Raw genomic sequence first — 24,877 nt, forward strand, 5'->3', positions numbered from 1 at the left:
ATATTGTTGCGCGCAGTACCCAGCATGCAGCGCGGCGCATACAGAGCCATCTTGTCAGAGAGTGAGGAAGGGAAGCGCTGCAAGGATTCCAGTTGTCCAAAAGTGTAACATTTAAGACATTTTTAACACTCCCAAAGGACTTGCCTTCTAGGCTGGTGTGACTACTAAAAGAACAGAAGGATGCTAACGAAGTTGGTGAAGAAGACTTGTTTGTAGAAGATGTCTTCCATACTTGTTCCGACGTAGGGGGAGTGTTGCAGCCCCTCAGTCTGCTAGTAGCTCGGGGAGCGGAGGGCTGCGGCCCGCCTCAGTCCGCTGCGGCCCCTCAGTACGCCTCAGCCTCCAGTAGCTCCGCTGCGGCCCCTAAGTCTGCTGTGGCCCGCCTCAGCCTCCAGTCGGCCCGCCCCAGCCTCCAGTAGCTCGGTGAAGGAGGGCTGCGCCCCCTCAGCCCGCCTCAGCCTCTGCCTCTGCCTCCAGTAGCTCCCACTGCAGGGCGGCGCGGTGACAACTCCGAGACCGGGTCTGTGGAGTGGACAGGCCCGCCTGGCTCCAACTAAACTTTTGTCGCAAACCCTTGTAAGGTATTTCTGTTAGCAGCTAAAGCTCTGGATTGCTGTACACGATCTAGCAGTCTGTTTTACGCGCTCATAAAATGCAACAGGAGACCTAGAAAAAGGAGGATGGCGCAGATTCGTATTGATTGCAGTTTACTTGTTAATTCTGTATAAATGCGAATGTGAAATCCGATCTAATCGACTCGGTTCTAGGCTGATTAAGCGCATTTTGACGGATAACCATAAGGGAGTTGTTAACAGTCCGCCAACATGTCGAAAATGCCGGCCAAGAAAAAGAGTTGTTTCCAGATCACCAGCGTGACGCAGGCCCAAGTGGCGGCCAGCAGCGCCACCGACGACACGGAGAGCCTGGACGACCCGGACGAGGCGCGGACCGAGGACGGCTCCTCGGAGATATTCGACGTGTCACGAGCGGATTATGAGCCAGTGTGTGACAGGAGTTCATCAGAGGAAGCAATCAATAACGTCGGAGATACTGAGGCACCTGGCGTCATGGTACCGCAACATATACCTCAAGTTGCTCAGTTGTCTGCATTACCAAACAACCCTAACGGAGGCTCTCGAAACATAGGATATGCCGGCTCTGCTTCGAGTAGTCAGCAAGGGCATGAGCCGGGGTCTGCATTGATGTCTGGCCTTGTCACTCAGCCAGGGCCTGTGCAGCAGCAACACCTTCCCCCTGGGGCGAGTGTTGGCGGGGGGCCTCCCAGCCTGTCAGTCAACGTGTCCCAGGCAGCACCGGTGACTTATTCCACTCCTTCCTCTACCACAGCTACAGTGAGCTGCAGTTCACGCTTCAGGGTCATTAAACTGGACCATGGTACTGGAGAGCCCTTCCGAAGAGGCAGATGGACATGTACAGAGTTCTACGAGAAGGATTCAGAGGGCTCTGTGATGGGTCGGTCTGTCGATAACATCCGACACGCAAACGTGGCGTCCGAGCCCAGTGTCGACAGGGACAGCGGGCTCGGCCACACGGGTGGCTCTGCCGTTGCCCTGGCAACAAACTTGGGTCAGGGGTTGGGCTCCTTGGCGGACATGATGCTATCGCTCCCAGCTCTGCAGCAGCAGATGCACCAGGCCGCCTACGCCACCGGGCAGCCCGGGGGGACGGCCTCTCAGAACGCTTTCTCCAGCAGCATCAAGTCCATAGCTGTCTCCTCCCCGCAGCAGCCTGCCGGCGGCCTTCTCCAACAGCCTGTCGGACACAACAGCCTGTCTCAAGGTGGTGTCAACATGCAGAAGACCGCTGGCAGTCACCCGGCCGGGCAGGCCTCTGCTGCGACTTCCAGCCAGACAGAATACTACCAACAACAACAACAACAACTACATGCGTCTCCCATGCAGGCAGCCGCCTCCCCCAATCACTCTCTTACACTGGTCCAGTCTGGGGGACACGGCCCCTCTCCCATCATGACCCAAGCGCTGGGAGGCACATCCGCTTCTGGTCAAAGTGGGGAGATGGCTGGTCCAGGGGGTGGAGGACCTTTACCTATCCTGACCACACAAAGCCTTCTGCAGCCGCCCCCCGGCGGGTTGGGTGGTGTGGGGGGCTCCCTGCTGCTGGGGGGGTCCGCCCTTCAGCAGGCTGGCGGTCTGTACACCAGCCCCGGTCAGCTTCAGCCACACAACCCCGAGCACGCACCATCTGGTGGCCAAAATGTGCCTGCCGCAAGTTCCAGTGTGCCCACCACAGTGCCCGCGGGCGCGCCCAGTGCCTCTAGTGCAGCCATGCCAAACCTGATGACCTCCAGTCTGCTGATATCCAAGCAGGCCCAGTTCCCCCGCGGTCACCTGGGAGCCTTCGGGGTCTTCGGGGCCCTGGTCCCTGGGAAGGACCTGATGAAGCCTCTGATCCCGGAGAGCCTGCATCTCTCCAGCCCCACGGTCCGCAGTCTGTTCGGGATTCCCTTACCCATGGACGGGGAAGAGGACAGGTACGACCACAGAGAGACCCACTCTGCCCAGTGCGTTGGGCATTCACAGCAGTAGATGAATCCACTGATAACTTTGTTATGAAGAAAGTAAACTAGTTCAAGGTTTTGGTCAACATGGTGTAAACATTGTCATCACACACTTCTGACACTGAGATCATAAACTTTGTTGTATGTTTAATCAATGGATTTATACATAAAGGAGAATGAAATACATACAATTGATACCATCTTCTCATTAGATATGTCGGAAACTTGTCGGAAAAGTGTTCATCAACTGAATCATCACGCAAACAAACTGCTATTTTAGTTGGTGTGTGTGTGAGGGGGGTCTGCTATTGTCTAGGTTTATCCACCCCCCTCATTCTTTCCCTACTTTTGGCTGTTACAGTTATTTTCTTAAGATGATGGCCTTGGCTCTAAACAGGAAATCTCTGGTGCTTTGCTGGAGGGTAGCTGAGCACCGAGCTGACTCTGCACTAGTCTTAGGCCCATACGTCTTGGCCAACGTGTGCATGACCCTTTTTGATTGGTTAGCATATTTCATGAAACGTAAAGAGACATTCTGATCATTCCACCCTCCTCCCTGGTGCTTCTTGTCCTTTGAGAAAGCGATTGTGCAGCTATATTAGCCGGCTTTTACCATTTATTGCGTTTCTCAAGTGATATGTGAACTAAATGTCTACAGTACAGTAGTGGATCTGCATATGTTTTCAAGATGGCAACGGTTCCTTGTCGTGGTAGCAAGATCTGAGCTTTGACTTTCATGTTTTCTAGGTTTTTAAAGACTTCTGGCTGTTGCTGTGATCTTTGAAACAGGCTTGTCTTCTTCTTGGCTTAAGGGGAAAGTGGAAAAGTAAAGTGTTTTACAATTCCTCCTCCATCCTCTCCTTTCAGTTAACGAGGTGCTTCCATTTTTTTGTCACTTTCTTTATCTCATGTTGTTAATTTTTCACTGGGAAGCTCCGCAATCCTATACAAAAAATAATCCATTCTGGTTGTATTATCAAAGTCCTATTGTTTCTGAGTATGTGGCAAGACTGAGGTCATGATTTTATCCGTGGTGGTTCTTTAGTGGAAATGTGTGGTCTGTCTACAAAGGGGCCTGTGGCTGCTTACTTTATGCTAGAGCTTAACCACATTCAACTTTATCCAAAGATAAATGACCATGGTGTCAGTGATGCAGGATGACCATCGGATGTCAGCCTAACACCAGAAGTAATAAAAAATATATTTTCATATCAAAGGGAATTTATCATACGTTGTCAAAAAACATATCAATTTCATATGGCAAAAACCAGCTTCCTTCTTTTCCCAAATAGCTGTGTTGGATATTATATACCATGGGTCAAACCCTATTGAATGGCCCTGGATATGCATTGACTATTTGTCAGGTTAGACACTTCATGCTTACTACTCAGAAAAAGGGGTGCAAACGTGTACTCGTTTTCATTATCTAGTTCCCTTTTTAATACATTTTATATGATGTTATTTATTTTGGGATGTTTCAGGAAGGATAGATAGTTAAATGTACCCAAAAACACCTTTGCCGTGCATATTGTTGTTGAGCCTTATATAGTTATTTGGTTGGCCAGTGTTTAGTGGCTGGCCCGTAGGTGGACCTCCCCGCGGCAGACAAGTCATATAATAATATAATAAACAGGAACAGCATCATTACTCCTCAATATCCAGTTATGTGGTTTGAAAGTCTTTTAGGTCAAAAATATAATATCAAACATATATTGGCAGTTGTATCCCTTAAGCTGTATTGTATAAACTGAGTGGACAATGGCTGTAACGTACACAGACAAATGTGTACATTGCTAGAAACTATCAGACTTCTTTGCTACTTTTTGCATGGGGGACAAAACAAAAGTTGTGGGCTTTTCTTTTATCCCTACTCCTTCTAGAATCACTTTTTGCCATTTATAAATATTATTGAACTGGTTGCAGTTCTTTAATTCGTAACTGGAGCTGGAGTTGTTCTGGACATTATTACTTAGTTCACGTCACGCAAGAGATTTTTGAAAACGTTGAGGTTTAGCCTTTACCGTAGCTCTTTAAAAATCATGACGACAACGCTAGAGTAGAAGCTGTTTTACGCAGCCTTTGGGTTTTCTTCTGTGTTTTGTTGCATATTTGAGCTGAAAACTACCTGCTGGCCTGGCATACTTACTGTAATAGTCTACCATTTTCACTCCAAGTTGCGTTCCATGTGGATGAGGATGGTTCTGAAAATGTTGTCATGGATGCAAAACATTTTTGAAACAGAATTTTTATTTTTTATATCAAATGATGACCACTAATAAATCTGTTCAATGATATATATATATATTTTTATATATATATATTTTTGTTGTCAGAATTGTGTTTTGTCACTTGTGAACTGCTAGTGCTGATTAGAGAGGGCTCTCTTACGACAGCAGGGTCCTATCAGAGAGCCAGCAGTGCTATTTCCACCGTTGCTCCTTGCTGCTGATAAGAGACCTGTCACTGGGGCGCGTCTCTCGTTCTCTCTCTGACGCACGCACGCACACACACACACACACAAGTGGGGATTGAGCGTATTTCTTAGTGACACTCTACTTCACTGGCCTCCGCATGGAGTTCAATCTCCGCTGGTAAAAAAAAAAGTCTTTTCGAGTCATGTCAGAGAGCGATACCTTCAGGCTCTTGATCACGCAGTAACTCACTTGTATTTGGTTTTCCCCCAGCTTTTGCCAAAAACGTCTCAAAAATAAATCATTGTATTCAACCAACTGTATACATATCGCATACCAGGAACTTATACGGCTTCCATTGCACATCAAGTGACAGGTTATCCCCGGGCTGTGTGGCAGGCGGTAGGCCTACCCGGGGTGGCAGGCGGTAGGCCTACCCGGGGTGGCAGGCGGTAGGCCTACCCGGGGTGGCCGGCGGTAGGCCTTCCCGGGGTGGCCGGCGGTAGGCCTACCCGGTGTGGCAGGCGGGAGGCCTACCCGGGGTGGTAGGCGGTAGGCCTTCCCGGTGTGGCAGGCGGTAGGCTTACCCGGTGTGGCAGGCGGTAGGCCTACCCGGAGTGGCAGGCGGTAGGCCTACCCGGGGTGGCAGGCGGTAGGCCTTCCCGGTGTGGCAGGCGGTAGGCCTTCCTGGGTGAGGGCCTCAGTGGGTCTTCAGGTTTGTTTTCTCAGCTGGGGCCTGTGAGTGACGGGCCAGGCGAGGCGTTACAGATGTGTTCAGACTCAGAGGAAGTCTTGATAGGCGCTTTTGTTCTGCCATGAGTGAAGGTTAGGTTCAGGTATTTCTTTTGGGGGGGGGGGGGGGGGGGGTTCACATTGGGAGGTTGGCAGTGAAAGCTGTCAGTTACTCTCACTCACTCGCTCTTGGAGTTTCCCAGCGACAAAGGCTCGTTCCAGGCAGATTTAGGTGCTAGTTTGTGCATGAGGGTTTCAGAAGTTCTTCTGATCAACGTCCCATCAGCAATTTAGTCCGTTAGCTGGGGAGGAAGTGTGTGTGCGAGAAGCTGTTGGAGGAGTTGGCTTTGTGATGCCTACAACTTGAATGTAGAAAGGGGTGTAGTTTGTATGATTATGTTGCATTCTCTCTATAACATACTGTTTGGATGACCCTATATCTATATTAGGGCTGCCCCCGAATAAAGATTTTGTTAGTCGACTAGTAGTCGTTAGTACAGTTGATTAGTTGTCGCACGTTTATGATAAAAACATTTTTATTTTATTTTTATTTTTTTGAGGCATCAGAAAATGGTTTGAGTTCCAGGACTGAGAAAGAATGTTATAAGTAACATTGTTAACACTGTGCTACATTACAAATAAAAAACGTAATAATGAGCCTTTAAAATAATACATTTACAAGCGCACACATGAAGCAAGCCGCCTGTTAACGGCAAAGCAGTATTGGTTCTGAATGTGTCAGAACAACCAGCAAGGAGACTGAACATTTTGTCCATTTATTTCCAAAATGGAGCCTTTCTGTCTGCTCCTCTTCATCAGCAGCCTTCAGCATGGATATCGGGGCCGGACTCAATTTCCTCTGTACTGCTGTCACGATCCTCTCTCTGAGCAGCTTCAGCTGGAGATGAACTCTCAGCCAGATCCGACACGTCAATATAATTAGTTAGTTTTGACTGGTATGATTTGAACGACTAACTTACTAATGAAAACTTGGTCGACTGAGACTCTTCGCATCGACTAACGTTTAGTCGACTATTAGGGGGCAGCCCTAATCTATATCCCACTGAGGCAGAGCGTTTGTAAGAATGTATTTTTCCCCATGAAGCCCTCGCAGAGTAGTTGAATTGGTGACATTACACCTGCCTCTGTCGCAGGTGTAACGTTGAAGCTCGCTTCATGTTGCGTGTGTTTGATCAATAACCTCTCTGACTAGTCTTCAACCCCCATCCCTCACCGGCCGGGTTCAGAGAGGAGGGGCATTGTGCTCAGAGTGCCGCTGCAGCGCCGTGTGACCATGCAGGGATTATCTCCTCCGTCGTCACCACCACCCAGGTGTGGAGGCTGCCCGCAGACACCCTCTGATCTGGCTCCGTGTTCTGCAGCCTGTTCTTATGTTTAAACTCTCCTCCCCGCTGTTGCGCAATCTTTTTGCTTTTGAAGTTGGTTAAGTTGTGATTTTATTTTATTTAAAATGCCAATAATAATGTGTGTGGGAATGCATATATTCCAACTTGGTTTCCACATGGCTGCTGCCACCCTTTCCCGGTGCTAGCGGGAGAGAGCTATAGCTAGTAGCCTGTCAGAGGAGCCATGTGCTGCCATGTGTTGGATGCACACGGTTCCATCGGCCGGCGCCATTTCTTTTCCCCCATGGCCCAGCGATTTGGCCCCCTGACCCGACCATTTCCCCCCCATCCAGTGTAAATGTGGAGAGACCTTATGGGGGGGGCGGGTCCTCCACGCCTCCTACATTCCGCGTTGCTGAAGGAAAACCCCTCGGGGGAAACCAAAGTCTCAGTGACCTACTTACACACACACACACACACACACACACACACACACACACACACACACACACACACACACACACACACACACACACACACACACACACACACACACACACACACACACACACACACACACACACACACACACACACACACACACACACACACACACACAGAGAGAGAGAGAAGGTTATCCACCCACCCTCTTTTCTTTAAATCCTTCTGACACTGTTCCCCCCACACTCCTCCCCTCTGTCTCCGTCCAACCCCCAAGGAACATGAGGTGCCCATGACTGATAACAGGCATACTCAGTGAGCACTAAGGGGTACCCGACCCTGACATCAAATTGGTATCTTGCCAAACATCATTCCTCTGATCACGGTCCCCCAGGTGCCCAGGCCCCCTTCCAGTAAGAAGGCATGAAAGGGTTGTTTCTGTTTTTGTGTCTGGGACAAAGGTTTTGTTCAGTCCTGGTCCAGAACCAGTCTGCTGGGTCCAGTCCAGAACCAGTCTGCTGGGTCCAGTCCAGAACCAGTCTGCTGGGTCCAGTCCAGAACCAGTCTGCTGGGTCCAGTCCAGAACCAGTCTGCTGGGTTGGGTCCGGTCCTGGTCCAGAACCAGTCTGCTGGGTTGGGTCGGGTCCTGGTCCAGAACCAGTCTGCTGGGTTGGGTCGGGTCCTGGTCCAGAACCAGTCTGCTGGGTTGGGTCCGGTCCTGGTCCAGAACCAGTCTGCTGGGTTGGGTCCGGTCCTGGTCCAGAACCAGTCTGCTGGGTTGGGTCCGGTCCTGGTCCAGAACCAGTCTGCTGGGTTGGGTCGGGTCCTGGTCCAGAACCAGTCTGCTGGGTTGGGTCGGGTCCTGGTCCAGAACCAGTCTGCTGGGTTGGGTCGGGTCCTGGTCCAGAACCAGTCTGCTGGGTTGGGTCCGGTCCTGGTCCAGAACCAGTCTGCTGGGTTGGGTCCGGTCCTGGTCCAGAACCAGTCTGCTGGGTTGGGTCCGGTCCTGGTCCAGAACCAGTCTGCTGGGTTGGGTCCGGTCCTGGTCCAGAACCAGTCCGTTGACCATTGCTCTTGGTAGAGTGGTCAAGTTCCGGTCTGTTGATCGGTTTGTCGACTTGTATTAGATCCTGAAATGTGTTCCAACAGGCCTGATCCATTGGCACCCATCATATTAAGCACGGAACAAGACCTCGTATCAAATCCCCCGCCGTGTGTGGTCTATCTCCTACGCGGTGCGGCGCTCCGGGGCTTGTCTGACCCACAGGACTGAAGCTCTGGGGAACCGAGTCAGACTCGGACCAAGAGTGGATCTGAAACCCCCAGACTGTCTCCCAACAGCACTAACAATATATTTAGGCTAGCAGCTAGAGTAGAGTGCACTGTGGCTTATTCAATTAATCTAGAGATAATGTGCATATTTAAAGAAATTATTAATAATAAAGAAAAAAAACTGTTTGACTTTCAGTCTACGACGATTTCCTTTGGTTGACTACAGACCTAGCAATTGGGGAGGATGGAAAAATACATGGTCTTGCCAGCCTGTGGATATAAAGGTGTTTACATGCAGTCCTTTTCTCTATCCCTTCCTCCTCTTCCTTCTACTACCCAGTTTGAGAAGAAGACTGCATCTTTTAATCTGTTGCTGGCTGCTGCTGCACAACATTGACAAATCATTCAGAAAGACGGCGTTTCATGAATGAATATCATCACGGTTACAGCTCAAGTGGTACAGAAAACGGACATTAAAACAAAGAGGTTGAGTGAAGAACCAACCGCAGATTGACAGGCAAACGCGTGCACGCACGTACGTACATGTCGGGCCTAGAGTTTTGAACCCCGGCCCGTTAAGTAGAACCAAGCAGAGCATAGGTAGAGGTTGACGAGAGGTTTAGTCACGCGCTAATGACAAAGGCAGTTTTTGCCAACTGCCTTTGGCCATGGCTGTGAATCAACCCCTTCACTCTCCTGGTGTGTGTGTGTGTGTGTGTGTGTGTGTGTGTGTGTGTGTGTGTGTGTGTGTGTGTGTGTTTTATCTGCAATAGGCCACACTAGGCCTGTGGGGGTCTTGAGTCTAGGTGTTCCAGAAGGGCCTGAGGCACAGCTCTCTCCCCAATGGAGTCACCTGTCAACACCAACCCAAAGTTGCGTCATCCCTGCCACTCAAATAATGCCAAAATAATCAGTCCTTTTGATTGGAGTCATGATGTGTAAAGCCGGCCACACCCGGTCAGTAGGCCTTTCAGAACTCCAGGTTATGTCCACTGTGGCTGCGTGACGGTCACAGCTGGGCGGCGTGGGATGCGTGAGTAGGAGGAGTTTTCTGCGTTTCCATAGTACGGTTCTTGTAAACAAAGACAGTTACGGACCGGCTAGAATTTTCATTAGTAGGATGTGATTTTATTAATTCGATATCGATCAGCAATGACTTTAGAATAAGAATTTTAAGCTACAAGCTAGTTTATATACACATTGCTACTTTAATTCAATTTTAGTTTTGTTTATGTAACGTTGTATTGTCTGTTGACTCTTCCACTGCTCTCAGGGCTAGGGTTGGCCATTTATTTAAGAATGATTATTTTGTCATATACAATCAATACATAAAATACTTAAAATAGGGTATCTGTTGCAGGCCTGTATTACGCCTTACCCTTTGGTCTCGTACCCCCTTCCGGGTACCTGCACCGTGCCTCACTGACCGTCTCCTCGAGGCGCTGAAGCCACAGTCTCGTCGTGTGTTTAGTGGCTGTGGAGGCGGTGTGACGGGAGTGGGGGACTTTTCTACCAGTTGAATTCTTCTCTGGCTGGTTTCTTCTGTGGCTCGTTTCTTCAAATTGCCTTCTCTATTTTAAAGACACACAATCCTCTGCTCAGGACGTCTCTTTGACCCAGCTAACACACACGCACACGCACACACTGACATCCCTGCCAAAGAATGTAGTTCCTAATTGAATATAACAATTCGATAACAATTTAATATAATCTGTAAGCGACTAATCCCTTTGTGGTGAAATGAGGTCACTCTCCAGGTGTGATAAACTGTTGGTGCAGTCAGGAATTCACTTATATGGGAAAAAAAGGACATTTGTTATTTGAGACAGTTGCCTGATTGTTAATTGATCCGTTCCGTCCAATGACCAGTGTTGTGGTAACAAAAGCTCAGGTCATGCTAAGTCTCCAGTCCTGTGAGGTGAGTGACGAAGATGGGGATGAAGAAGGAAATAATAATAATAATAAAGAATTAGAATTTTTTCCAGTGCTCTCGACATGCAACACACGCCCCCCACCACCGCATCAACTCCAATCACTTGCTTCAACCTCTCATTCATTCATTCTCTCCCTCCCTCCTCTCTTTCCCTCCTTCTTTCCTCTCCTTAATCTGGTGGCACAGGAACCCATCCAGGGCCTTCTACCAGGCCTTCCAGCCTGGGAGCAGGTTAAGGGACTCAAAGACCCCCAGTGATAGGTATGGTACCGGACTGGTTTGGACTGGACCTTCCTGCTGCGTGTTTGCACTGGTGCGACTACGTCCGTGCAACTGTGCGTGCGCGCAGTGTTTGGAAGTGGAGAGCTTTGCTTTTTTGGTCATGTGCATGGATGGAACACAAAGCCTGGCCGCCAGGGAGCTTTGGCTAAAAGACTCAGTTGATCTGTCTGTCTCTGTCCCCTAACCCCTCCACCCCCTCCCCATAACCTCTCTCTCTCTCTCTCTCTCTCTCTCTCTCTCTCTCTCTCTCTCTCTCTCTCTCTCTCTCTCTCTCTCTCTCTCTCTCTCTCTCTCTCTCTCTCTCTCTCTCTCTCTCTCTCTCTCTTCCCCCCCCCCCCCCCCATAACCTGTCTGCCTTAACCTGCTCAGCACCAAGCTTACAGCAAGTGACTCTCACAAAACACACGTTTTATTGATTTTCAAATTGCTCATAAGGACTTTCAAGATTTATTCAGTGAATAATTCTACCAATTTTATAGCAGTAAGAGGAAACTATTTGTGACAGACTATACTTGTATATATTCAGATTGTAAACCATAGACCGCTCTTCGATTGACGGTGGGAAATGTTCCTTATTAGCTATAAATTACCTCCAAAGCTGACTCCAGAACTGAATAAAGCAACGGTCCTATTTAACGTTAAACGCCTGTGTGAAGGCTACTTAACTAATCAAATTAAAGATAGTCGTTTTTGTAATTTGGTTTAAAAAATCAGATTGTGAATGTGTGGTTGGCTGGCTTTATGTGCTGCTCTCCTCAGCAGATGAAGCTGATGTTGTGCAGAGAGAGCGGGCTGCTCATTTAACACAGGCTCGTGGTCGTCAGACTAGCTGGCTTTAGACGGCGGATCACCCATTGTTCTAATTAAGCAGCGTTTCAGCCTCCTGTAAGTGCTGCTGAAACGCTGCGCAGTGCGCTCACACTAAGACCCCAACAACACATTAAGGCCTTGTTCTGGTGAACACTGAACACCTTCATCAACTGTGAACGACAGGGCGCCCCCGGGGTGAGTCCATAATCCAGCGTGGATGTATTGTGGCACAATGGAATGACAATAGACATGCTACAGCTGTACAGATTCACTTCCTGTTTTGGAAGTATTTCTGTTTGCCATGGACTGTTGTTCTTTCTCTGTTGCCGTGGTTGCGTAGTGGGAGTAGAACTGTCCGTCATCAGGGCACTGAGCCCTGGGCCTGGGAGTTCAGTCGGTCAGTTTGTTGTCGTTGACCTTTTGGTGTACTGCGTACAGACGGATCGGTCTCTTTGATCCTCGTTAAAGGAGGTCCCATTGGTTATTGCATTAAATCCAGTTGTGGTGCAATGTTTTGTTAACCTGTGTTCTGTAAGCATCACTTATGCTATGAAAGTAACTGACCTCCAAATGGATAATGTCTGATCAGCACGGTTAAAGTTTGTAATGTGCCCATTCCCTTCTGTGGCCCCCCTCACCTCATGAGTTTGTTTTTGTCAAGTGGCAGTGCGAGAGAGAGAGAAAGATCCCTTTGTTATTACTGCAGTGACTTCATGCCTCACTAGACTTGTGTTTGGCAGGGCTTCCAGAGGCTGCGTCATGATAGCATGTGCTCTTTTGCACAAGGTCAACTTTACTCCTGTTAACCGTTCCTTAGCCCTCACTACCTGTGGCTGGTAGAAGCAGCGAGGCTTTGCATTGCACGGGTAATCCCCGGGAGCTCGCTCTGCCTTAGGTCTTTGTTTACATTGGCTGCTTGAGTTTAGTTTAAATGTATGGATCCATGAAGTCCATGAGAACGGCCATGAAGACGCCATCAAGTTCAACTCTGCCCCCTGGCTTATCAACCCCGACCACCATGTGATGTGTGGATCAATGGCTGATGCACTTGCTGTTGCCTACTTAAACCCCCGTCAGCCTCGGTGTATAGCGGATATCCACATTTAGACTTCCTGTTCCTCAGCACTGTTTTAAGTTTTTCTTTATTTCTATCACTTTTTTTTTTTCCACACAGTTTGTAAAGCACGGGTTAAGGGTTTGATTCCCAATTAGGCTGACTATTAGGAATGTATGAACTCAGTGTTGTAAGATGATTTAGGTTAGTGTTCACCAATGACCTTTTTATAAAAAAGGATATGGATATATAGATGGATGTACGGTTGCAGTTCCACCTGAAGCAGTTCATATCGCCCCTGATGGTTCATACGGTAGGCGTGTTGTGGTCTCTGGCCTCGGTGTAAGCTCTTGGAGGTGGTCAGTGTCCTCCCAAGTCTCTCTGATGTAATGCATCAGGCCTCATGCTCATCCCATTCATTCTGACCCGTGGGATGAGTTAAAACTACCAGACATCGTCAAAGTCTTGGCTCAGGGTACCTTGAAAAATGGGAAACACATGCGTTATTAATGTGTTATTGGTCGACCCTCCCCCGGCCGGTCACATGTTCTCGGTCCATTTTGTATCCCTGTGGTTAAACTCTTCAGTTCTTTCCGATTGAAACGTCCACTGTAAGTCCTTGTTCCTTTTAAACATAGAAGAAGTTTGAAGCCTGTTTTCAGGCAATCTCGCTTATAGACATGAGATTTTAATACTTGAAATTTATATTCAAACCACCTAACCCACACTTTTCCTTAAACTCATGTGGCCTATAAATAATCCCCCTCAAGTAGCCGACCTACTCCTGACGGCCCACATCTCTGGACCCTGACCACGGGCTGGTCCAGGCCAGGGGCCGGCCCATACATTTTAAGAGCCACCACGTGAGGTCAGGATCATAAATCCAGTCGCACCGGTGTGTATTTAGACTAGTGGGGTCAGGGAAATAGCAGGACGTGTGAGGTGTGTATGCGCCTCTCTCTGCTGGTCAAACGCTGCGTGTGCTACCAGCACCACAGGACATGTTTCTGTCTCCCTGGGGGTCAGCTGGCCTATCTGAGTGCAGGTATGTTGCTCCTTGCATCCTGCATCCATCTTTTAATCTGCCCAGTGCCCGTGTAAACAAGACAGACCAGACCCAGCTTCTACCGCACTGTCCTCCTGACCCACACGCCTTTCCTTGCTTCTTCAAACCTTAGTGTTGATTTAAAACATGTGCACTGAGTACCTCATTCATGGAGTAACTTCAGGTTAAAAATAACTTAAAGGTTAAGGGATGGCAACTTATCAGAGCCTGCTCAGTCTAAAATGACGACCGTGACCATGACAAACGTTAACTGCTATGGGGAAAAGACCATGCTCATTTGGAAAAAGTAGTTTGTATCTCCTTCTTCACTACATCATCTGTTTTACTGTCGCCATGGCTTTGGTCATAAATTATTTTAAGATCCTCAAAGCCCATCAAACTACCAGATAGTCCTTTGAGATCATTGTAGCAGACATTTTGGTCACAAGCGACTTGAAAGTGAGCCCATATAGCTGGTTGGGGCTAGGGCTACTAGGTAGACTGTAGTATTAGTTTTAATGGTTTTAATGGTTGAAACCCTCACCTGTGAGTCAAACACCCCCCTCGCTGTGGGCCGGCAGCCCAGCGCTGACTGTTGTCTTTAGTCGATGACACAACAACAGACCCACTTTATTGCCTTTTTAGTTATGTATCCTAGCCTACCATAAAATCTGATTGATAAATTTGATTTGGGTTGTTTCAGACGGACAGCGAAACTTTTTATCGGGAAAAAAAGACTGTTGAATATCAATTAACAACCATGAAGTCACTGACTTAATAGTATGATATGCCGCGGTGCGGTCCGCTTTAGCTCAACTGGTGGTGGAAATGCAGCGACTCTGCATGGCCAGAAGTGCTACAGGTAGAACGAGAGTTTGGTTTGGAAACTACAGCGAGGTTTGAGAATTAACAACAGCTGCAGTCAAGAGGCGGAGTAAAACAACGGGATTCATTTAGTGAGTAACATTTGAACAAAGGGGGTGCTATCAGGACATGCAAAGCGGTGGAGAGTTAGTGGCTTTATCAAGAGGTCTCCTATCAAGAGGACTGTGGCCCAGTGGGAGAGGAGAGATTGTGCTTCTCTCTTGGAGGAAGAGATTCCTTCAGGCATAGGGTGTGTGTGTGTGTGTGTGTGTGTGTGTGTGTGTGTGTGTGTGTGTGTGTGTGTGTGTGTGTGTGTGTGTGTGTGTGTGTGTGTGTGTGTGTGTGTGTGTGTGTGTGTGTGTGTGTGTGTGCACATGTTATTGAGACGCTCTGACTTGAATTGAATACACATTTGGTATTTGCTGAGCTTAGACCTAGCCTTTAAATATGCTTCTATATGTGTGTGTCTACGCACTAAGAGCAGCATCGGGTAATGCCGTCAGTTAAGGTCTGAACGTTTCATTCATTGATGTACTCCACGCTGTTTGTTTCAGCGTGTCCAGTGACTGACATTTGACACAAAGACGTGAAGGAGAGATTTGTGGCAGGAAGGAAAGTCACAATGTTTCCCCGGCAACAGGCCAGGGTTTATAGAGTTGGGGTTGGGGGGCGTTCCCCCCCCAGGAGAACACTCTAGTGAAGCCACCTGGCTGCTGCACACGCTGCGGGGGGGGCGTCACATCATTAACCTGAGGCTCACCATCACTGCAGCCAGCACACATGGACAAATCAGGACTAAGGGATTATCATTCTTTAATGAAATTGGGATTATTATGCACGGTCCGTGGAATAGGTAGTGATCGGCGTGGATTATCAGGGCTTTATGCCCTTGTTTCTAGAAAATAATTTAAAAACACCATTCAAATGAACGTGTACAGTCCTGTGGCAGAACTCTTCTGCAACGTACTTGATGGACCTCCTCATGGTCGTAGGAATATCTCTTCACGGTAGGGCCCCCCCCCCCCCCCCACCACCACGGCGGTGACGCTGCCGCGTGACGTGGTAACTCATGACCAGTCGCAGGCCTTCAGGGCAGTGTGACTATAAGGAGACATTTAGGGCACGCGTCTGTTCTGAATGAGGGGAGCTCTCCTCCTGTCAGAGGACCTCTGGTTGGTCTACTACCGCCGGCTCCTCTTTCAGCTGCTAAATGTGGCTCTCGTTGCCCTACTTCCCCCTTGAGCGTGTCTCAGGGGAAGGTTCACGGTCGACGCGTCACACTGCTGACAGAGCTCTGCCTCCTGTAGCCCCAGAGCTCTGCCTCCTGTAGCCCCAGAGCTCTGCCTCCTGTAGCCCCAGAGCTCTGCCTCCTGTAGCCACAGAGCTCTGCCTCCTGTAGCCACAGAGCTCTGCCTCCTGTAGCCCCAGAGCTCTGCCTCCTGTAGCCCCAGAGCTCTGCCTCCTGTAGCCACAGAGCTCTGCCTCCTGTAGCCACAGAGCTCTGCCTCCTGTAGCCACAGAGCTCTGCCTCCTGTAGCCCCAGAGCTCTGCCTCCTGTAGCCACAGAGCTCTGCCTCCTGGAGCCACAGAGCTCTGCCTCCTGTAGCCCCAGAGCTCTGCCTCCTGGAGCCATGCGGTGCGGCCTCTCCTTCCAGCTGCCCTCGTGCGCCGGGTCTCCGCGGGGCTACACGCCTGCCGGGTCGCTGGCGTCATGTCGCGGTCGCCGCAGGTAAAGGTGGATTTGTTCCGATCGGACACTGATTATTGTCTGGGCTGCCAGGTGCCGGCTCACCTGTCAGTCTCTTTCCCTCGGTTGCGTTTGTCGTGTTGTAGGGCTGGGTGTGGGGGGGCCAGGTGACCGCAGGGCTCGGAGTCACCGGGCCAACAGTCCGTCTGGGTCTCATGCTTACACAATTCTGAAATGTTTTTTTCTATATAACCCGTTGCCAGTCGGTCTGGTGTGCTCTCCCTGGGACCTGAGTGGCGATTGACATGCATGGCTTGTGGAGCAGGACAACTGGCTAACTCTGGCTGTAGAGTCAAGCCCGGGGCTCAGGTCAAATGGAAGCATTTCAATCAGATCAATAACCCATCCTATGATTTAACAGCCTCCTATCAATCTCCAGCTCTTTTTTCAGCTATCTGAAACGATGTTAACAATCCCTCTTAAAGAATATCCCTCCTGTGATATTAATTGTCTCTATATTTTTTCCACAGTGCCTCTGGAACCAGTGTTGTTGCCATCGACAACAAGATTGAACAGGCAATGGTGAGTAATGCATGAACAGCTTTTTTATCTGATCATGAACCACTTCTTTCATGTCTGCTATAATCGGCTCCTCACACTTCAACCTGCACCATGCAGTCACCTTCACAAGCCGTTGATTTAGTTTTAAACCATTTAAATTACGTCTGAAGATGATAATAAAATTGATTTAAGTATTTAAAGGTCCCATGACATGCCACGAGGTGTGGTGTGGTTAGCCGTTACGAGCCGTTTTGGAAATCTGCCCCTTACGACATCACAGGTGTGCGTGTCCACCTAGATGTGTGACGGATAGATGAGCAACGTGTGCTACAGTCCACTGGGTAGGCTGATAGACTGATCTATCCAGCACACATCTAGGTGGACACGTCCATTTGTGATGTCATAAGGGGCCAAAACGGCTTGCAACGGCTAATCACACCACACCCGGTGGCACGTCATGGGACCTTTAAACGTGAACTTCAGGCCTTTTCAGGGTCTAAGGCAGGGGTCAGCAACCTTTTCAACATGCAGTGCCAGTTTGACATTTTTCGTTAATGATTGTGTCATAAGGAACAATATATTAAATATAAATATTAATATTATAATATTAATATTGAGACCAAAAACATTTCCAGAATACCTGGAATTGTATTATTTCCATACAGTCCACAATTGTTGTTATATTTGCAACATGGGCTTGCAAATTATAATTACATATATCCCATCTTAAAACATTTTTAGAAACTCAAAAAGATATTTGCACTGTGAGAAATGCAAAAAAGAGACATATGAGAATGTTGGAAATATCCACATCAATATCTTTAAAGATCCCATGGCATGCTACTTTGGGATGGACTACTTATGGCTGCTTATATATAGGTGTTAGTGGGCCCCTAATACAGTATTTGAAGACGTTCAAGAAATTCAGCCTTGGTGCAGAATTACAGCCACTACGAGCCAGTCCCACAATGAGCTCTCCACAAACGTGCCGTTTTTAGAGGCGGGTCGATGTGAAGGGTGGGGGTGTGGCCCTGAGCAGCTTGCGGCCACGGTACCATGCGCTAGTGTTTACAGTGGAACACTGAACACTCCGGGTGCTCCAGCGGGAGTTCTGGAGCTCTATATCTAAATAATATCATATTATATATAGATATCTATATAATATAATATATATTTTCATGGTCCAAAGCTGTTTGCGCCTCCGGATAATATTATGAATCTCAAACGACTGCGTCGGGTTCTCAGACGCCTCTGGTTCTTCCACTTCCACTTCAATATTAAGTACAGACTGAACCGCGCATGTGGGGCTCCGGCAGACAAGCCCGGGCAACAATCCCTTTCTCCTCCATGTCAATTCCTTCTCAACCATGGCCGAGATAACCCCCACTACGAGTCTCGTTGTGGAAATCCAAGAGACGTCAGAGAACCCGATGTAGTCTAGTCTTTTCACCAAATGGGGGCTTTATGCAAGCTTGCGTTATTGTGTTGCATGTTATGTGCCATAACACCAACAGCAGAACGGTTATCCAAATAACAAAGAACACTTGCGTCACAGTGTGTGTGTATTCACACACACTGCGCTCGCACGGTTCTAGCTCATTGTCTCATTGGCGGGCCAAATTCTCTGGGCGGGCCAAGCAGAGAAAGGGGAGTTAACCTGGCCCCATATGACGACATATGGGGTCACGTCACATTTTTTCAAAGGCGGAGCAAGACACCTACTGCTCGTTTTACACCTAACGCAATTTTTAGCTATTGGGGGACCATAGGCAGGCTAGGGGAACTCAATGTTGGAAAACCTCATAAAGTGAAAATTTCATGGCATGGGACCTTTAAGACATGTACAGCTTTACAAAAAACTTGCAACAATATTTTAAATATTTTCTTCTCTGTTACTCACAACATAGGTTTAGAAACTATTAATTGATCCCATTTCAGAACACTGCTTTCAGTAACTCATTTAAACATATTTGCACTGGGAGGAAATGCCCAAAACAGTAGTACACAGTAGAACACAAAAATCAGTAGTAAAGATTATGCTGCCGCATTGTAGCGGTGAAAAAAATTAAATATATATAAAAATAAATAATAATAATAAAAAAAAAAAAGATTTATTTTTTTTGCAAATGTGCCAATGATTATGCATGCCTAAGGTTCAGTGCATGAACGAGTTCAAAAGAACGCGTTCATTGAACGCGTTGATTTTTCTGTGAACTTTGAACTGAACACAACTCATTTGCAAACAAAGAACTTGAACGTGAACTCGTTCAGATTATGTGACGTGAGCACCACTGTTGGGGTCCACTTGTGGCGCTCACTGCGCTCTGCGGAGCTAAGATCTGAGTCTTAGCCCCGGCTTGATGATTCAGATGTTAGTTTATGGGAGGTGATCCACAAAAGCCTACATGGTCGGAACAATGGGGTGTCGGAGCAGAGGGTTTATTTTTTTCGAAATAAAGGAAAAATGGAGCGTCCTCTGCAAGGCAACATCAAAATAATATATAATATACTGGTATGGCAATATTGTCTCAACTAGCCTACATATCTTTCAAAAATATACCGGTATAACCAGTGTGCGAAATACTCGTCAATATTGGGGTATCAGTACAATATGTAATGGATGCAAGCCAAGACAATCAGTCTATAGCCTACATGACAACACGCACACACTTAACAATTTTTGATAAACCGATATGCTATAGTATTCGTAAAGCAACACTGACATAGGAGGCTGCATTGGCTAAAGTTGTTTGGATGCACATTGTTTTATAACAAGGAGCGGCAAAGTTGTGCCTTGCAATGCAAACACGACAATAATTGGCACCAATCTGGCGCACTTAGAAGAGCAATCAACTGAATAAATGCCAGGTATATAGCCTATCGGAGACTGGCACGCAATCAGTGCACTTGCAAATGAGAGCCTGCAGTAGGCTATGACCGATCGTGGTGTGACATTATTTAACCATCCATCTACAGCAAATACGATCAGAGATACATCATTGAACACATACACAAAGTACATTCGTCCAACCACGGCGGATGTTGACAGACAGCCCACAACGAGCCAAACATCACCACAGCGGGTCTGCACTCTCTCTCTCGCACGCACGTACACAATCACTCCAACTTCTCCAACTCCAAGGCTGCCAACCACAAGGCCTACATAACCATGCAGTATGCCGAAGCCGGAAAGGACACGCGCACAGTTGCATCTTACGCACAACAATCAGTTCTATCATCACAATTCAGTCACTGCAAAGATTTAAAAAATAGCCTCTTACCTTAAGTTAGAATAGACCCAAAGTGTGTGAGTTATACACTCTGGTTTAGCATTTGCTTGCTATCCGTTTTTAGTATGACTTCTCAACATGTCTTTCTTCTGTTTGGCGCACATGGCTAATTTGCATACGCGCATAGGACTGGCTGGCTCTGCTTGGTAAAAAATAGAACATATTTGTGAATAAATGTTTTGAATTCTGAATACGGTGGTGAGCTTAAAACATTTAAGTGACCATTAGTGACATTCATTTTTTTAATTATTATTTTTGGACAAAATTTGAGACTTTCAGGGGTCTCATGGGAAAATCGGGGGGTCGAGCCCCCCCGGACCCCCCCGTATTTCACCCACTGGATATAAGTCTTACTACCGGTATATCGCCCAGCCCTAGCATGCACAACACTATATGGAAATATCAACAAATTGGCAACCCCTGCGCAACACCCCTGCGCCCCTAACCCTTCATTTTCATTTCTCACTTTAAAAAAAAATGAACTGAACTTTGAACTAGTTCAAAATTGAAATGGTGAACTATGAACGTGAAAAGTTCACTTGAACATGTGTGAACTGAACTTTGAACTAGTTCATGAAAAGTGTGAACTTGCACAACACTGCTAAGGTTGCCGACCCCTGGTCTAAGGGATTAATGCGGAAAACAATTTGAGAAATTGGGCCAGTATTGACCAAGATTGCGGCAGTCGAAATCCACGAAAATCGGCTGCGATGTAATCCCTTGGGGCAATAGCTACCGTCAACGTGTGTCCTCTTTAAGTGCTTGTTTTTGCCACTGACGGGCTGAGATTATATTCTAACATGGAAAGAATACCTACTTAGAAATACAACTTTTTTTCTTTCCCTTTTGGTTTGATGTTTGTTATTGAGCTCAAGGAGAATCTCTCCACAGTTCGACGACATCGGTCTCGTCTAGAGAGACCTGTTCCCCATGAAGCAGGATTGTAACAAAACAATTAACACGTACATCTTATGTATTATTAAATGTAGTCAGTAATACAATGTAAATAATAGAAAATGTATATGTATAATGTAAATAATAGAAAAAAATAAAACATGGATAGAGAAAACCATTTGTACCGCATGAATTGTAAATAATACAATTTAACAGATTATCTGGTTTGCTGAATATAAATGTACTATTCAAGTGATGAGATCGTTCTTCAGATCTGCTGCTTCTATTTTGGTCGTATGCTAGCACTCTGGACGTATGCTGGCGCTCTGGACGTATGCTAGCACTCTGGACATATGCTAGCACTCTGGACATATGCTAGCACTCTGGACATATGCTAGCACTCTGGTCGTATGCAAGAGCACCAATTGCATGCTGGCGCTCTGGTCGTAGGCTAGCTCTGGTTGTAAGCTACCATTCTGGTCGTAGGCTAGCGCTCTGGTCTTAAGATACCATTCTGGTCATAGGCTAGCGCTCTGGTCTTAAGATACCATTCTGGTCATAGGCTAGCGCTCTGGTCTTAAGATACCATTCTGGTCATAGGCTAGCGCTCTGGTCTTAAGATACCATTCTGGTCATAGGCTAGCGCTCTGGTCTTAAGATACCATTCTGGTCATAGGCTAGCGCTCTGGTCTTAAGATACCATTCTGGTCGTAGGCTAGCGCTCTGGTCTTAAGATACCATTCTGGTCATAGGCTAGCGCTCTGGTCTTAAGATACCATTCTGGTCGTAGGCTAGCGCTCTGGTCTTAAGATACCATTCTGGTCGTAGGCTAGCTCTGGTTGTAAGCTACCATTCTGGTCATAGGCTAGCGCTCTGGTCTTAAGCTACCATTCTGGTCATAGGCTAGCGCTCTGGTCTTAAGATACCATTCTGGTCATAGGCTAGCGCTCTGGTCTTAAGCTACCATTCTGGTCATAGGCTAGCGCTCTGGTCTTAAGCTACCATTCTGGTCATAGGCTAGCGCTCTGGTCTTAAGATACCATTCTGGTCGTAGGCTAGCGCTCTGGTCTTAAGATACCATTCTGGTCGTAGGCTAGCGCTCTGGTCTTAAGATACCATTCTGGTCGTAGGCTAGCGCTCTGGTCTTAAGATACCATTCTGGTCGTAGGCTAGCGCTCTGGTCTTAAGATACCATTCTGGTCGTAGGCTAGCGCTCTGGTCTTAAGATACCATTCTGGTCGTAGGCTAGCGCTCTGGTCTTAAGATACCATTCTGGTCGTAGGCTAGCGCTCTGGTCTTAAGATACCATTCTGGTCGTAGGCTAGCGCTCTGGTCGTATGCTAGCGCTCTGGTTAAAGGCTAGCGCTCTGGTCGTATGCTAGCGCTCTGGTTAAAGGCTAGCGCTCTGGTCGTATGCTAGCGCTCTGGTTAAAGGCTAGCGCTCTGGTCGTATGCTAGCGCTCTGGTTAAAGGCTAGCGCTCTGGTCGTATGCTAGCGCTCTGGTTAAAGGCTAGCGCTCTGGTCGTATGCTAGCGCTCTGGTTATAAGCTACTGTTCTGGCCGTAGGCTAGCTCTGTAGCCGTATGCCAGAGTTCTGATGGTGCTATTGACCCTAACAAAGATTTCCCCCCCGTCTCCATCAGGACTTGGTAAAGAGTCACCTTATGTACGCGGTGCGCGAGGAGGTGGAGGTGCTGAAGGAGCAGATCAAGGAGCTGCTGGAGAGGAACTCTGTGCTGGAGCGGGAGAACGTCGTGCTGAAGTCCATCTCCAACACTGACCAGCTGTCCCAGCTCTCCACCCCGCCGGCCTCCTGCGCAGGCGGCACGCCTCTGCAGCAGCCGGGCCAGGCCCAGCACCAGTCACATTCACAGCTGCAGCACCCCCATTCTGCGCCCCAGACCCAGCCTCCCCAGACCCAGCCTCCACAGACGCAGCCCCCCCAGACGCAGCCCCCCCAGACGCAGCCCCCCCTGACCCAGCCTCCACAGACGCAGCCCCCCCAGACGCAGCCCCCCCAGACGCAGCCCCCCCTGACGCAGCCCCCCCAGACCCAGACCCAGCCCCCTCTAGACCCCAGTCAGCCGCCACAGCCCAACTTCACCTCCGCCTGAAGTGCAATCCTCCCCCACCCCTTCGCTTCACAGGAGAGGGGGGGGGGCTACAACTTAGTACAACTAGTATCTGTGGAAAGAGAAAATAATGTACAAAAACTTTCTTTCTTGTCACCAGCTTGACCACAAAGTACAGTGTGTTTGTGTACAGTACGTGTGGACATGCGTGTGCTTGTGATGGGGGGATGGATGGAGTTGGAGAGAGTGGAACGTGTCCAGCATGTAGTGTGTGAATGTAAGGTATGAGTGTGTATACGTTTGTGTACTGTGGGCCTGTCAAGTGTTCATGCAATCATCGAGAGAAAGACACGGAAGACGAGGAGAGCGAGGGAGTTTTGCCGCTGTGCTGGAACTTGGGACGTGTTTGCTTTCTGGGGCCAGACCCAGTGGACTCGTCAGACCAGTACCAGACGGACTGGCCTTTGTTTTTTGTTTTAGGTGGACTCTGACCAGATCTTATGAGACTATGTGTGGAGACGCTGATCACCAGGAGGAACGAATGAGGTGTGATTGTCAAAAGAGAGCGATATTTTTTTAAATGAGATATTCTAGTGTGTGAAGGGATGTATTTTTAGCCTTGCTCTTTCATGTTGTAAATAAGTGAGAGAGAAAGTAGGAAAGTCTATTTTCAGATCACCAGCGCTGCCATTATCTAGGTTTCCATCAATCTACAACCCTGGTCTCCTGCTCAAATTCTACTGTTACCGTTTTATTTATTACAGGGCTGCTGTCTTCACAGATTAAGAACAATGTCATTACATCCATTTCATAGTCACCATAGCCTTTTATCCCTGCTTTCTTCTGGCATTTGTTTAATAGTAATTTCACATTATTTGGCCATACTTTCTTGAGGTAGTGTATTACATTAGTTGAAAATGTAGCCCTAAACCATGAATCTCTTAACTATACGTTCAACACTAACTCAAAATCTTCTGGAAATGCCAAATTACAATAAATAAATGTTGAAACTCACTATGAATGTACTTTTTGTAAAGGATGTATAGTATTAATATTCTCGCAAGGTGAAGAAAAAAAACACATCAATTCTTCAAATGAAACTGCAGGAAAATGTTGAAGAAATTGCTGGTTTCCTAATTCTAAATATATTTGTATTGCCACACCCCCTCTTCCCAACTTTCATAGCCTGTTTTATTTTATTTACATTTTTGATGGTATGTGGGGGGTAAAGCTGTGAAATCATTCAACCTACTTTTGTAACCAAAGATGCAAAGCTGTGTAAATCTTTTTTTTTTAATGCACTTTTTATTTTGTTCTATTTCTTCCTTCACAACAATTTTTTTTTTTGTTGTTCAGCATGATCTGTAACTTTCAAACCACTTTCTTACCTCATTTTTATTCAGCACTCTTATTGTAAGATAGTCTGTGAACAATGTCTACCGGGGCAAAAGTACATTTTGAGTTGCAACGCGCTGAGTGGCAGAGAGGTAGGAGGAGTAGTGTTGACAGACACTAGTCAGAAATGAAGTGAGCCATGTTCATTTAAATGGTGTTTGAATTTCATATGCCAATAGTTTTGTTACATTGCAAATTTTAATGTATTTAAATAAAAGCAATATTGACCATAAGTGTTGAGCCTTATA

General features: G+C 47.5%; 1 protein-coding gene across 1 annotated transcript; it reads left to right on the forward strand.

Moving 5' to 3' along the window:
* The first annotated feature begins 75 nt into the window (after positions 1–75).
* Positions 76–24,863, forward strand: LOC311361010 (TSC22 domain family protein 2-like). Its single transcript, XM_084481182.1, has 3 exons — positions 76–2,512; positions 16,947–16,998; positions 22,806–24,863. Exons 1-3 carry the CDS (start codon positions 825–827, stop codon positions 23,274–23,276), a joined length of 2,211 nt encoding a protein of 736 aa, XP_084337308.1. The 5' UTR covers positions 76–824; the 3' UTR covers positions 23,277–24,863.
* The last annotated feature ends 14 nt before the right edge of the window (positions 24,864–24,877 follow it).

Source organism: Micromesistius poutassou (assembly GCF_964030765.1).
Source record: "Micromesistius poutassou genome assembly, chromosome: 16".
Lineage (NCBI taxonomy): Eukaryota > Metazoa > Chordata > Actinopteri > Gadiformes > Gadidae > Micromesistius > Micromesistius poutassou.

What these genes read in the sequence shown, in the direction of transcription:
- LOC311361010 (XM_084481182.1), top strand. Translation starts at nt 825, where the DNA reads ATGTCGAAAATGCCGGCCAAGAAAAAGAGTTGTTTCCAGATCACCAGC. An exon ending in ATGGACGGGGAAGAGGACAG is followed by an intron (nt 2,513 to 16,946) that starts GTACGACCACAG and finishes TTTTTTCCACAG; the next exon opens with TGCCTCTGGAACCAGTGTTG. An exon ending in ACAAGATTGAACAGGCAATG is followed by an intron (nt 16,999 to 22,805) that starts GTGAGTAATGCA and finishes CGTCTCCATCAG; the next exon opens with GACTTGGTAAAGAGTCACCT.